The sequence below is a fragment of the Carcharodon carcharias genome, chromosome 7, assembly GCF_017639515.1.
Source record: "Carcharodon carcharias isolate sCarCar2 chromosome 7, sCarCar2.pri, whole genome shotgun sequence".
In the NCBI taxonomy this organism is placed as follows: Eukaryota; Metazoa; Chordata; class Chondrichthyes; order Lamniformes; family Lamnidae; genus Carcharodon; species Carcharodon carcharias.
The window spans coordinates 125,207,266-125,222,815 of NC_054473.1; the positions used below are offsets into that span (position 1 = coordinate 125,207,266).

Below are 15,550 nucleotides of genomic sequence, written 5' to 3' on the forward strand. Positions count from 1 at the left end.
GGAGGATCAGGGAACAAGGTAGAAAGTCATTTTTTTTTGATCATATAAAGTTATTTTGATTCAAGTTATTTAGTTTACCAGTGCAGGAATTTAGCAATTCTATTCTATTCTAATTTACAGGGTATAATTTTTTTTTCTTTCTGATGAGGAAGGTCCTACAAAACCTAACTCCAGTTTTAACATCGATTCCTTTGGGAATTTATGTTTCCCTTAAAGTCGTGATTTTCAAGCATGTAGCTACAACTTTAAGTGAGGATTTGCTGTATTCTGTTGAATATTAAAATGATTGAACGTTCATAATGGATCACAGAGTAATTTTGTTATGAATTTCTTGTCTTACATAGTAATATGGTGCCGTTGTACTGAAAAAGACCCAACTTGTTCAAATAGACAGCTCATAAACTTATACCAAGTTGAGCATTAAAATATAAATTGTCTAATAATAATGCTCTTCTTTTGATTAGGGATTTTTGTTGGATGTGAGATGAATTATTTTGGTGTTGATGTGAATTGAACATTTTGTTTTTAATAACACTTTCAGTTTATCAGTGGATTATTATTTCATAGAAGTGCAGAGTAATTTGGAGTTTAAATAGTGATTCATGAATATGAAGTTCAGTGTCTCAAAATTTTAGCTACCATTGTAAAGTTTTTTATTCTTTGATGGAATGTGGCCATTATTAACAAAGGCCAGCATTTGTTGTCCTAATTGTCCTTGAAACTGCTAGGCCATTTCAGAGGGCAGTTAAGAGTCAACCATATTGCTGTTAATCTGTACATGCTATTGCATGTAGGCCAGACTAGGTAAGGGCAGCAAACTTCCTTCCTTAAAGGATGTTAGTGAACCAAGTGGGTTTTCCGACAATCGAAAGTTTCATGGTCACCACCATTATAATGAGACTAGCTTTGTATTCCAGATTTATTAACTGAATTTAAATTCACCAGCTGCCAAGGTCGAATTTATGTCCATGTCTGCAGAGCATTAGCCTGGGCCTCTAGATTACTAGTCCACTACACCAGCATCTCCCGTAAGTGAAGGGTATTATCTCTCTCAATGGATCCTATAGTTAAACGGTGCTTCCCAGCGCTACTTGCACGAGTATAATAGTTGGCTTCTGATAAGAGTTCAAAATCTGTAGGATTGAAGCTTATATTGTGAAACAAAATTGCAGCAGCATTTTCAAAGTTCTGACAATAGTTGTGCTTGGACTGTGGAAATAAACCGAATCAATGTAACATTTGAATTAAAGCTTGAATGCAGCCTTGGATAATTAGTCCATAAACTGCAAAGATCAATTTATTGATCTCGTGAATGAGAATTTGAACTGTGGACTGATTTGCAGGCGGTTCAAGTTACGTTGACTCCTCAGCTTTCTAATCTGTATAGATCATAGCAGTGAAGAAACCTAAAATGGCTCAGCACAAATTGATGCTCGACTCGACTAGATAAATAAAGCTTTTCCTGTACACTTAACAGTATTTTAAACTTGTACCCTTGAATTATAATTTTAACATTCAGATCAGCATCCCATTGCTGAAAATATAGCTTCTAAATCCACTTAAAAATGGATTGCTATCAAGTAACTTTAGAGAGCAAACTACAGAAATTAAGATTTACGAATAAAATAAAAATTGCTAAATTTGTAACTTGTTTGAAAAATTCTTCCTTTTATCAAGCCGAGTCAGTTGTCAACTTGTGCAGAGCCTTTTTAGGTATCTTCATTGTTGTTACAATCGATTCAGAATTTGTTATATAATCATCGGAACATACAGAAGTGAGAACATATTTAGCATAATTAGATGACTAATAACGCAATTTTCTCTTTATATTGAAGGAAAGCACCTATGAAGGTAGTAGTTAGCCAGTAGATTTGCCAAGTTAAATAAGATAGAAGTGCAGTCCATGTGTACAAACCCATGGTTGTGATTTGTATTTTTACAGATCGTAATAGCAAGCCAACTGTGGTAAATGAAAAGGCACAAACAACCTTTTGGGCATTATAATGGTGTAGTGGTATTTTTCTTCAATGAACTCATTCCTGCTTTTCAGATAAAATATTAACAGTAAATATTCTGTTAAAACCCATTGGTTCAGCAAAATATCTGTTAATTGAAATTTGTTTTTGAAGTAAGTTTAATGCATATTTAGCCCATCTAGCTCAACCTGCCTTCCAGGGGAATCCTACAGCCCGTGCTCCCTCACTGCATCCAACTTCCGCTTGAATGACTCTCGGGTTTTAGTCTCCCATTTACCCTCCCCTGATAACCATTCCAGGTATTAATCACTGTGTGAAGATCTGCTTCCCAGGAGAATAGAAACAGGAATAGGCCATTTAACCTCTTAAGCTACTTCACCATTCAATTAGATTGTAACAGACCTGTACCTCAACTCTACTTACCCCTCAGATCTGTGGTGTGTATTTCTGATACTCCAGCAAGGTGATCAAACTACTGATGAAAGTTACATATGTTCCAATGAGATGGTCATTGAACAAAAACATGTTCGAAATATATTTGCTTTGAAATGTAAACTTGAAATTTGGTATTGCTGTTTTTTTAATCTTGTTAATCTTTAGAATTATAATATGCTGGTGGTTATTAGCATTTTACAAACCAGACAATATTGCTCCATGTTATCTCTCTATTCCAGAAGTGTAACATCCAATCTGCAAGTTAGGGTTTTTTATATAGATTTCAAATTTAAGTTATTAGAGGCATTTTTTTTTCACTATGGAGCATTATTCAGCTGTAATCTCAGATATATTGTGCATCAAGATTACAAAGATCATACAGGAAACAAATCAAGCAAGTATACCCATGCAAATTATTTTTGTATGGCTTTGCTGACTGGGGTTTACAATTGAAATTTAATTCAAGACCACACCAATAGTTTTACCATTATGTATTTATATTAAACTTTCCATTCCCTTCTGTCCACTAGTTCAAAAAGATTTCTTAGTTCCCTGTGTATGTTTTGACAGACGTTTGCGATGGCAGAGAGGTACCACTGGGAATCCATGCTGGTGGAATGGGAACATGAGAAGCAGAAGATCCTCCATACTCTTCTGACATCGGGGGAGGATGCTCTTGACTTCACACAGGAAGCCGAGGTAAGTTGCAAGGTAGCTTAAATTTAGGATATAAAGAGATGGTATTAATTTGCTTAAGCAGCTAAAAACACTAATTAAAGGAACCTTTCCTGATGGGCTGGTGGACAAAGATGGTATAGAACTACATCAGAATGTCATCACATCAATTCAGTGTGTGATGGGTTAGCTGATATTTCCTGAGGCCACCACTGAACTGCTGCAGTGGGCATCAGCCTTTGGCTGTGAAGGGGAAAATAATCAGCCAACATCCATGCTCCTGTTGTCTATCTAGTGACTTTTGCTGACATATGTGTGGATGTTAAGTGAGCTATTGAGGCTGAGTTGTAACCAGTCATGGTTGAGCAGTTCATCATTTGTGTAAACATAAGAATTGATCAGTCACCACATTTTCATTTCTGCAGAATTTATCTCAAGCATTCATTACTTCAGGAAAGGAGCAGAGAAAATTAGCAATAAAAATGCTATGACATACTAGAGCACTTTAGATGTACATACTTGTAGATCACTCAAATGGCTGTCAGAAACTAGTTGAAAGTTCAGAAGAAAGGACAGAATAAGAATTTTTTGGGTGTACTTCTATCGTTTAATCAGTAAGTGTTTTTGGCATGGACGTCCATAAGTTGATGTGAAACATTATTCTTAGTAAAGCTTAATGTCTACTCTTCCTTTTTATAAACAGCCAAGTTTTGTAAGTGAAATGGGGCCGCCAGGACGAAGTGCAATGGACAGTGTGGAAGTGGCATATGCTCGACAGGTATGTAAATGCTATGTTGTATCTGCTGGTTTTAGCTTTTTAGGTGTCGGGCATGTTTTTCAGTCCTGGTGGTTCACATTAAACCCATCCCCTTGCTGAAAGGCAAGATTGCAAGTCATTTAGTCAGATCCACTTGGGATAAATTTTACACTAAGAGATACTTTCAGATTTGTCTTTTTCATGAGGTTTGTTGTGTACACACTAGATCTGGTGAGATATATGCTAAAGTTTAAAGAGAAAGCATATTTTCTAGTATGTTTATGTCTATATGTATAGTACAACTGTGTTCTGGGCTCAATTTGCCTTCCCAACATTTTGATGAAGAAATGGCCAATGGTATGAGTGACCACAAAAAAATTTGTATGAAGTACATTGAAGAGAGACCAATAAAATTTTAAAAGAAAGTGGAGTAAAGGTTGATATATACACACAGGTTTAAGGTAGAAGGTTTAACATTATAAACTTTAAAAAAATCATTTTAAAGATCTCTGAAAATTATTATTGAGTGGAGAGATTTGACATTCTACAAATATAAATTTTTTTTTAGAACTAGAGGGATTGTTCATCAAGAATCATGACTTAGTACGCTGTTAAAAACCCAGTTACCCTGTTGAACAAGGCGTAACTTTTTCATACTATTAGTTTCTCTGTAAAAGCTATCAAATGAGTGATTTCTAATTGAATTTTAGCTCTGGGGACTACAACAGTTCACCCTATGGAGGATCAAAGATCCACTGACAGAAACTTCTGGAATTCTGTGATTAACTGTGACTGTGCATGTGCAGACGCCAGAAATTTCTGTCAGTTTCACAGAATAATGACTGTGAACACCGAAAGTTTTGCTGTCACTATAACTGTAAAGTCCAGGCCAATATGAACGATTGATGCAGCTATGTACCTCGTGCATTTGTTTTTTTTTCCCATAATATTCATGTAAAATCCCGCTGTCTTAAACCTGAGTTTCAATATGTTTCCTGTCCTTCTTGCTCATCGTAGATCTATGTATATAATGAGAAGGTAGTGAATGGGCATCTACAGCCGAACCTGGGGGACCTTTGCAGCACTGTAGCTGAGTCTTTGGATGACAAGGTACCCAGATCTAAAAATTTTAATTGTCATATTCGTTTGTATTTAGCCATTTAGTGTTAAACATTGCCTAAAATATTGATAAAAGCAAAATACTGCGGATGCTGGGAATCTGAGACAAAACCAGAAAATACTGGAAAGACTCAGCATGTCTGACAGCATCTGTGGAGAGAGAAACAGACTCTTCTTCAGAGTCATACGGACCCAAAACGTCAACTGTTTCTCTTTCCGCAGATGCTGTCAGACCTGCCCAAAATGTTGATTTGTTTTAAACTGTGCTTTTTTGTTGTTGTATTGCACTTTCAGTCCTAGATTTTGTTTAAACTTTTTAAAGTTAGTATTTTCAAAGATTACTGTCGATGAGACTGTGTATTGTACTATGATTCTAGAATCTTGTGCAATCCATGTGTTTCTTTGATATTAAATTTGCATGGAAGCTAAAGAAATACAATGGGTTTATCACACCTTCTCTTGTATTTGTTTTCTTTTGTTTGCATACAGTTCACCTTCATCTTTTTAACAAATCTCTCTTGCTCCTGTAGCACCCCTGAAAGTGGAAACATTTCTGATGAATTTGTTGTGTGGAAATGATCCACCCACCCATCAGTCATTGATTACAACCTAGGAATTTTACAAGATTTAGAGACTGCTCAATTTGGCCTAAAGTTATTCCACTCAAGCCGTACAACTTCTTTGCATTGCTTAGTGCCTTGGGGTGTGTTATTCTATTAAAAGTACTGTATAAATATTAATTGCTGAAGTGAGCTGTAGATCATTGAAGCATTAGTTTGTGTTTTGGCTATCATCAGAAACAAATCCAGGTAATGGTTTCATGTTTGACAGTGGAGTGGGTTTATTTGTTGTGGATTACATTTAGTTCTGTTGAGTCTTAAGAAAACCAGTGGAGGCTGAGTACCTTTGTTTCTTCCTCCCACCACCCATTCATGGATCTATGTCGTGTCTAGTTGTTGATTCGAGAGAAGCAATGGATGAAGTTTGCTATTCTTCCCTTTTGGCAAGGGAATAGTATCTTGTGCTGTGGAAAGGTGCTTTAAAAGTAATGGAAATAGATTTTAAAACATGGGATTGGGGAAAAGATTATTTTGCCTGCTCATGAAATTACTTGATATAATACCTGATATACTAATGTAAGGTTTCCAGAAAGAAAAGGTAAGCATTATTTTCAAGGAATATATCTGCCTCCAGACAAGGTTTATGAAATAATAGAAGGCTGTTGCACTCATTTGACTAATTTCTTGATTGTAGAATGTCTCTGAACTGTGGACAATGGTGAAGCAGATGACTGATGTTCCGTTGGTACCTGTCACTGATGCACTGAGCCGTACCAGTTTGGAGATGCAAATGGCATTTGTAAGACAAGCCTTACATTTTCTGGAGCAGAGGTGAGACATGGCCTATTGAGGAATGGTTAACATCCTGCTGCTAACTTTTTAAGCATCTTTTATATTACGTCTTGGAACTGCACAAAATAATATGTCTGAGAACTATTTCATAGCTGCCAGTTATTTATTCAGAGCAAATGGGGTTCATTTTAATGCTATTTACTCAAGACCATAATGATAGACTTGGAGCATAAGCTACAGTGCTAACCACTGCCTGACTTATTTTCTTTTGTTTTCATTTGTAGCTACAAGAACTATGTAATGGCAACAGTCTATGGAAACCTGCACCAGGCTCAACTAGGTGGTGTACCTGGAACATACCAACTCGTCCGTAGCTTTCTCAATATTAAGCTGCCAGCTCCTTTGCAAGGACTTCAGGTATTTTTACTCAAAATATTAGAGATGCTTCCTACATTTTGTTCAATATTAAAACATAAATGAATAAAAGGAAAATTTGATTTAAGGTTCAGGATTTTTAATCCCCAAGTCTCTCATTTTTGTTATTTCTATCTATTTGGTTCTTTTAAAACAAAAGCAAAACTTCAAATACGATAAAAGATCTTTGGAATAATCATCAGCATGTGGGAGCCTCAGTGTATATAGGCTCAGTAGCCAAAGTAAAAATATTAGTTCTAGTGGAAAGTTTAAAAGACCAGCTCTATGAGCCATGTGAATATGATGGTTATTATCACTTCCAGTTAGTGCACAGGATTTTACTCTTACCCATTAAAGTGACCCTTCCTGAGTCACTGTTTTAGGGATCATTTGGAAAGTAATGTGGTATTCATGTTGAATTTGTATTCCCAAAGGGATGTGAAGACAGTTAGTGAAATTCGGGAAACTACAATCACCATTTGTTTGGATTCCTCTTGCTAGTTCCATTACACACCAAAATTTCCTAGACTGTTAGCTGAAGTGAAAGTTGTCGTAGTCCCACAGGACCCTAGGCTGCTCTCTCAGAGAGCGTGGTGGTGAGTTTAACCTGAGAGTCACCACACCTCAGGTGAGGTTGAGAAACGTGACCTCAGCCAGGAATTGAACCCACGCTGTTGGCTCCACTCTGCATCACAAACCAGCCATCCAGAAGAGCTATTTGTATATTTGTATCCTTACCAAGTGATTGCTTATGCTGTGCTGATTTTATAATAGTATCAGCGTTAACTCTAAAATAGTTGTTGGGTTGGAATGGGCTTTCAGTCTGGAGTGTATAACATCAATCTCAGATATTTGGAAGTCCTCACCTGTAAGAAACTTTGAGGGTCTAGATAGTCACCAGGAACCTCAAGCCTGTTTTGCAACCTGCAACTTGTTCTAACCACACCTGGATTTTACAGTGGTCTGGAATTTCCTGAAATAATGTAATCAATTCAGGCCAAAATTTAGAGATCTTGCCATTGGCCCCTTGTGCTGAAATTTAATTAGGATCTGTCAAAACGTAAAAACTGTTGTGAAATGAACCAAAATCAGAGTAACAATTGGAGGCACCTTAGAGCGCACAATGTAATCCTTTTATGTGTGAAAATTATTCATTTTGATGCCATCAAACAGTCCATATTGCACATTAGGCACACATTCAAGAACATGTAATTGTAGAAACTTCAATTTTTAATGTAACTCATTTTGAGGTGGTGAAAATATATTCAAAAATCTGGAAAATAGAGTGTCGGTTTGTGTGGAGAAATGTATTTTAAAATAATGATTTTGGATCCAGTTGCACTTAAAGTTTTAAGTGTACTTTTATGTTCTTGCAGAACTGGCATCAATGCAAAAAATTCACATTCTCTTTTTCCTTGCAAATTGGACAAAGCTATGTTAATGAGTGGTGAATGTTCCACTGCATTTGCACAGAAGATCAAGGCAATTTGGGCATAGTGTAAAAATGGACTCAATCCATACATATTATATTAATCTATAGTGCCAAAAATAGTTTTTTTCCCACTAAACCCACTGACTTCCCTAGGGATCTTGACTACATTTCGTCCTGCCATCTTTTTTGTAAAGACTTTTCCGTTATATTCTCCCAGTTTTTCCGTCACAACTGTTCTGACGATTCCACCTTTCATAACAGTGCTTCTAATGTCTTCATTTTTTCTCAACCAGTATGGTTGACAGGACCCTCGAGTGTGTCCATTGCATTTCCTGCATTATTGCTCGCCTCCTTTTCCACCCTCCCAAAATCACAATAGGGTTTCCCTTGTCCTCACCTCCCACCCCACCAGTCTCCACATTCAGCGCATTATCTTCTACTGTTTGCATCACCTCCAGTATGATGCCACTACCAAGTACATCTTTCCTTCCTTTTCCTTTTCAGCACCCCAATGAGACAGTTCCCTCCATGACACACTGTCCACTCCTCAATCACCCCCACCCCTTCTCTCAACATCTTCCAATGCAAATGTTGGAGACGCAACATCTTCCCTTTTACTTCCTTCTCACCATTCAGGCCTCAAACACTCCTTGCACGCGAAATAGCAATTTAACTCCACTTTCAATTTAGTATACTGCGTTCACTGCTCACTACGCGGTCTCCTCTACATTGGGGAGACCAGGCATAGCTTGGGTAGCTGTTTTTAGGAATACTTCCATTCAGTTCACGAGCATGACCCTAAGAATCCAGTCACTTGTCATTTTAATTCTCTGCCCCTCTCCCACTCTGATCTTTCTGCCCTCAGCTTCTTACACCATTCCAATGAAGCTCGCTATAAGCTTAAAAAACAGGACTTCATCTTCTAATTAGGCAATTTATTTCAAGACTGACCATCCAACTCAACACTTTCACATTGTCTCTGCCCCCAATTTTTTTTTTCAGATGGCAAATGCCAGTGATGATTCTACTATTTCTATTGATGGCTTCTCTTGACCCATCTTTTGTTTCTTCACTAGTCCCATTATCATCTCCTTTTTCCTTGTGCCTTTGTCCATTTTATCATTTCATCACTCTACTGTATCACCGACCTTCCCTTTTGTTAATTGAACAGCAGTTGACTTAATTTAATTATTTGAAGAGGGACGTCCCTTGCGACACAATGGGTAGCATCCCTACCTCTGAGCCAGAAGCCCCGGGTTCAGGTCCCACCCCCCGAGTCTTATGGCCACAAAAGGTGCATTCATAATGCAGCCAAACAGATTGATATTCAACTGTAAATCCTCCTGATACACCTATGGCAGGTGGTAAGAGAGGGCAAGTTTCCTAGTCAGCCATTTGCAGATGGCAATGGCAAACCTCTGCAATACCTAGCCAAACATAACCATGGACCAACACATAAGTCCATGGTTATCAATGCCCTTTCAGGGCATGATGCCTGAAGAAAGGGTGTTGAAGAGGGTTTGTACATTGTTCTTTCGAAGATGGCTGATGGGGCATAGGAACTTCTGTATATTGCATCATCTGATGGCCAGTGATATAGGAACTTGCGGAGATGGAAAAATGCCATGTATACTGAGCCATTTTAATTAAAAACTAAAAATTGTAGACTTATTGTATAGAATAATGTGATACTCTGAGCTGCTTATTGATAACTAATGTTTGTATTTTAAATACTCATGGTCAAAAATCGTAGTGGATAATGTTCTAAGAAGGATGTTTTAAAATCTAGGATGGTGAGGTTGAAGGTCAGCCAGTCTGGGCCCTCATCTACTATTGTTTGCGTTGTGGAGATTTAATGGCAGCAATGCAGGTGGTGAATCGTGCACAGCATCAGCTTGGGGAATTTGGCAATTGGTTCCAGGAGTATGTTCAAGGCGATGACAGAAGGTAAGTGCCATGTTAAGCTAGAGATTCATGATGAATTGTAGTTAAATTGTAGAGCCTTGCTATCAATATAGTGAAATTGTGAGAAGAGCTATTTTCAAAATTAAGTTTTCAACATACAACATACCCTTCAAATGGGTATGCTTCAAACATTTCAAAAATAACCCAGTGGTTTTAAAGCATTTTGAGATATTGTGATGGCGTGATAAAATGCTATATAAATGGAAACATGTTCATTCTTTCAGAATGAAAGCAGAGAAAAAGGTTTGCAGTCAAATTTTCTTTAGCCTAGAACAGTTTTTAATGAAAGGGAATTAGGTACACTGAATAGATAATCCTTATAATGCCTAAAGGGGATAAAAACCAGGATAGAAAGTGACCCTTTGTAGAGCAGCATTGGCTTGGATGGAAAAAAAAAATCAGAGGGAAAAAGTACAGTATAGCTCAGCTGAAATGATTGTGTATTTTTGTGTACAACTGGAGAGGTTGAAAGTTTTGTATGTGTTTACTTACACACATTCAAAATGATGTCCCTGCCTCTTGACTTCTCTTTTTCTGTTTGGACTTGTTTGGTCCTTCCTAGGTTGCCTCCTACAACGGAGAACAAACTTCGCCTACATTACCGCCGTGCTTTGCGGAACAGCACAGACCCGTATAAAAGAGCAGTCTACTGCCTGATTGGTCGATGTGATGTCACTGACAACCACAGTGAAATTGCTGATAAGACAGACGACTACCTCTGGCTAAAGGTATTAGTGCTTACTTCATTCTTTCCCTGTCTTTCTTGCATGGCTGAAAGGATAGCAGTGTTGACAAACTCAGTCATATTTTTCACCTTACTATTGACCTGATCGGTGTCTCCCTCCTTCCTAAGATTTGTGAATATGGCCTCTGATTAATTACTCTGTTCAAAATTGCTGAATATATAGCATGTTTGTATTTTCAGCACAGAATTGTAAAATATCATTTAACTGTTGAAAATACTAAGTCATCAAGGATTCAACTCCAGATTGCTGTGTGTGCTAGTTTCAGTTAAATTATTTGTCAAAGTTCTCTGTTAGTGGCAATATGAGCCAATGTATTACCAAGTTCTGCACCAAACAGTCGAAAGCTTCGTTAGACGCTGCCAATCAAAGTGTACTGGGGCAAGGGGGTAATCTGTAATACTAATAACATGGATCAAGAAATTTCTTTGGAACTACAGGCTTATCTATACCAAGTATTTTTTTTAAATCATTGATTTTGATTCACTGGCATAGTGAAAAAAAAAATACCTGAAGTAACACTCTCAATCATTTGAAAAGTGATGCTTTCAGTAAATACAGAATTTACAAGATACTGGATAGTATAATGTGCTGGAATGCAGTTATTCACCAACCTAAACTTAATTCCAGCGTATGCGACTAGTTAAAAGCTACTTTTGTGCTGACTGCAAAGATCCTAAGTGCTCTTGGCTTGTGCAGTTCAATCTAGCTCCTCAAGAGCACAGACTGCATAATTTAACATCAAATTGGTCACGTAACACAAAACACAAAAATGAATAATGTATGAAATGAAAACATCAGACTAGTAGCAAGGGGTACTGTCATGAATTTGGTATTGTTGTTGGGTCATTTGGTGTTAACCCTACTTGTGATATCCAGTGAGTGAAATGCCCTTTTCTGCTGAAACTTTCTATGTTGTACTAAGTGTGTTCTCGTGTTATGTTTTCAGCTGAATCAAGTGTGTTTTGAAGATGATGGCACCAGCTCTCCTCAGGACAGGCAAACCCTGCCACAGCTGCAGAGCCAACTGCTGGAGGAATATGGTAAACTTCCTGTGTTAAACATGCGATTTGGCATGCCCAGCTATCTGCTAGCACTTAACCCTAGTGATTTGTGTATTTAAGCCTTTATGCTGGCCAGTGCTCCTCTAGGTAATGTAAAGTGGAGTGCACCTTTGTTAGTTCATTCAGATGGCACACAATTTTTGAAAAAAGGCACTTGGTTTGGTGTCACAGGTTATACTACCACAGTAAGATCTATACCATCTGTTCATTGTGTAGGTGGTGAGTACTAGGGGTAGTTTTGTGATTTTAATAAAACTACATTTTAAAGAACTCTAGGCAAATAATTTATTCTAGAGAATCAATCTACAGCTCTAAGTTATGAAAATTAATACATATTTTGTTGTACCTAGAGTGAAGATGTGTACAGTGCATCACCTGCAGCAAAATTGCTTTTATGATAACTGGAAAGCAAGTGTTTGTTGTAAAGTAGTCTTGACAATTGCAAGGATTGCAGTCCTTTCAACAGTTCATCATATGTAAAGTTTTATTCATGCCCTCTCTCAATTCCAACTTTACTCTGTTTCTTTCCAGGGCAATTTGATTATTACATTAATTTTGATAAGTTAATCATAGAAATAAAGTCAACTTTCAGCTTCTGTACCACTTAATTTTGTGTTCCATAAGTTGTTGATTCACAGTGCTGCAGTCAGTCAAGTCTTTCATTGCGATCATGCACCTAAATATATTTTTTACTCCTCCAGGTGAATCGCACTTTTCAGCAAACCAGCATCCTTTCCTGTACTTCCAAGTCCTTTTCCTTACAGCCCAATTTGAGGCAGCAATTGCCTTTCTCTTCCGTATGGATCGACTGCGTTGTCATGCAGTGCATGTAGCATTGGTTCTTTATGAGTTAAAACTTCTTCTGAAATCATCTGCCCAAAGTGCACAGCTGTGTAAGTACAATGTCCAAACTGTCCTCTATAAGTCCTTTAGCTAGTTTGAAATAGGTTTTATATTGGCATTCTTCACTTAATGTTTCAATCAATCAAGAAGTTTAAGAATTTGGCATAATCCCAGTCACTGCCAACTTTTCCAACAAAAGTGATTTTCACCAAAGTATTATTGATATGACCAAATTGGAATAAATATAATTTTTATTGTTTGGAAGTGAGCCCTTGGTTTTGTTGAATATGCCGCCACCTCTGAGGAAACTGAACCACACATCACTGAAGGAGGTCACTGTGCCTGTGAAAGATCTGTCCACTAATTCCATTTTCCTAGCCTAGCAATTTTTCCCTTTTACAAGTATTCCTCCAACTCCCTTTCGAGAGTTGCTATTGAATCATCTTCTACCACCCTATCAGGCCATGTGCCTTCTGGTTAACTCCCCTCCTGCATGCGGAAACAGTTTCTCCTTATTTACTCAAAACAATTCATAATTTTGAACATTTCTGTTAACCCTTAACCCCCTCTGCTCTTTTTAAAAAAAAGACAACCCAGCTTCTCTAGGCTTTCCATGTAAATGAAGTCCCTCATCCCTGGTATCTTTCTAGTGAATCTCCTCTGCACCTCTCCAAGGCCTGTACTTAGTAAAGTTATATCTGTAACACAATGATTTCAAATAGTTGATTTTTGTATATTTGATGGAAACAGTGTGATAGATGAACATAGGAGCAGATGGTAGGCCAATCAGACCCTCAAAGCTGTACTTAAACTCCATTTCCCACCTTTATTTCACAGCCCCTGATGCTTTTACCTAATGAAAATCTATGGATCTCGGTCTTGAAAGTGCCAATTGACCCTGTAATTATAGCTTTTTGGAGACAGAATTCCAAATTTCTACCATCCTTTATGTGAAAAAAGTTCTTTCTGATTTTGCTTCTGAATGACCTTGGTCTATTTCTAAGATTACCTCCTTGTTCTAGATTCCTCATCAGAGTCATAGAGTCATACAGCACAGAAACAGGCCCTTTGGCCCTCTGTATCCATCCTTCATAATTTTTAAGATCCTGATTAGATCACCCCATATCTTTATAAATGCAGGAAACTGCCCTTCTAATTTAATAATTTAAAGCTGGTGAATCTGGCTGTGACCCACCCAAGGTCATGTTAACTTTGCTGAGGTTCAGCATCCAAAACCACCCATGGCACCCAGATGGGACTGAAGCTTTGTGTAACAGAAGCATCAAGAATTTTCTGCACACATTAAGCTTTGGCTCAAAGCATTTGGACACAGGCCTTATCAAATTTGCCATTCATTTCCTATCACCACTATTTGGGCTCACTTAGGAATTGATACTCCAAGCACACACACATCTTGTTCAAGTGGTTGTTGATAATTGAGCTTGGTGGTTACTTAATGGTGAGGTTAATCGCAGCCAAATCCCATTTCCTTTACCTGACACATGCTCTAGCTGGGGGCTGTTGGATTCAATTTCGGGTACCCTTGCCAGTTTATCCCATGGGGCATATCCCTAACTTGGGTGTTGAGGCTAATTGTACTGGCTGCATTAACGTCCAGCAACCTGGCACAGACCAGGGATTGAACTTGGGTTTTTCCTGCTTTGTGTGGCTGAGCTCCTTAATACTTTGATCATTTGAATCGTTGGGGAAATTCTTAGTAGGCATTTATTTACTACCATGGGGACAAACCCGATCTACCAGAAATCATAGACTACTTAATTACAGTCAAAAGGGTTTTATCTTAATATTCTTAGCAATAAAACAGAAATGTTCCAACTCAAATTTAGGTTGCCTAATGAAAATTTCCCTAGTTTTCTAATCCAATGATTTGGATGGATACCTCTTTACAGTGGAAAATGACTTGGTAGCTAAAATCATGAGCCAGTGTTAATCTTTGTGTAATTAACCTAGTTTGTTCCAAAGTCATTGAATATGTTTCATTAGTTCATAAGCCCAAACATGGAATTTTCCACACTATTGGGATTTTGCTCAAGATTTTTCCTCCTCTTGCTCTAATGTTTTTGTAGCAAGAGCTGCTGGTTCCCGTAATACATATGATATGCAGAAGGTCTCATGCCCCAAATTAATCTCTCAAGATTGTTGCACTCGTATACCTTGAATTTGATTTCTCTTTGTGGCGGATTTTTGCTTTCTCTTCTTGAGATTTTCTCGGCCTGTCATGTTGTTTTTGTTTTTTGGAGGGAATACCCAGTTTATTTTTTTTTTTAAACTTTGTTTCAACATTGCTGCTCTTTTCAATCTTTTATAATTCATTTTTGTAATCTCATAACAGTGAGTCAGGACAATGCCGATCCCCGTCCATTACGGCGCCTTAATTTCATCCGTCTGCTAATGCTGTACACTAGAAAATTTGAGCCTACTGATCCAAGAGAAGCACTCCAATATTTCTACTTCCTCAGGTAATATTCCTTAATAGCTATCTATTGCAATCTTGGAAAATCCAGATGCATAGTTTATGCTTTATTCCTTTTTAGAAAATTATGAAATATTTAAATAGCAAAACATTTTTTTATTCATTTGAAACACTTTCAAGTGCACTACAAGACAATCCATTGTACAAATTTTGTTCTGATGCGAACATTGTAAATGTGAATTGATAGTTAATGCAGAAAATTGTGGAAATCCAAATGTGTATATAAAAGCAATAATTTAATCAGGGTAAACTGAGAGCAAGGCTTTTGGAATGACAAATCA

The 15,550-nt window shown here is 37.5% G+C and overlaps 1 protein-coding gene across 1 annotated transcript in view; it reads left to right on the top strand.

Annotated features, from left to right (window-relative positions):
* Nucleotides 1–15,550, top strand: part of nup93 (nucleoporin 93) — a 121,371-nt gene that overhangs the window by 89,956 nt on the left and 15,865 nt on the right. The window contains exons 5-14 of the mRNA XM_041192384.1: nucleotides 2,982–3,110; nucleotides 3,790–3,864; nucleotides 4,861–4,953; nucleotides 6,217–6,353; nucleotides 6,599–6,731; nucleotides 9,950–10,107; nucleotides 10,688–10,853; nucleotides 11,818–11,911; nucleotides 12,634–12,825; nucleotides 15,129–15,255. Coding sequence (XP_041048318.1) covers nucleotides 2,982–3,110; nucleotides 3,790–3,864; nucleotides 4,861–4,953; nucleotides 6,217–6,353; nucleotides 6,599–6,731; nucleotides 9,950–10,107; nucleotides 10,688–10,853; nucleotides 11,818–11,911; nucleotides 12,634–12,825; nucleotides 15,129–15,255 — 1,304 coding nt within the window. The remainder of the gene's footprint in view (nucleotides 1–2,981; nucleotides 3,111–3,789; nucleotides 3,865–4,860; nucleotides 4,954–6,216; nucleotides 6,354–6,598; nucleotides 6,732–9,949; nucleotides 10,108–10,687; nucleotides 10,854–11,817; nucleotides 11,912–12,633; nucleotides 12,826–15,128; nucleotides 15,256–15,550) is intronic.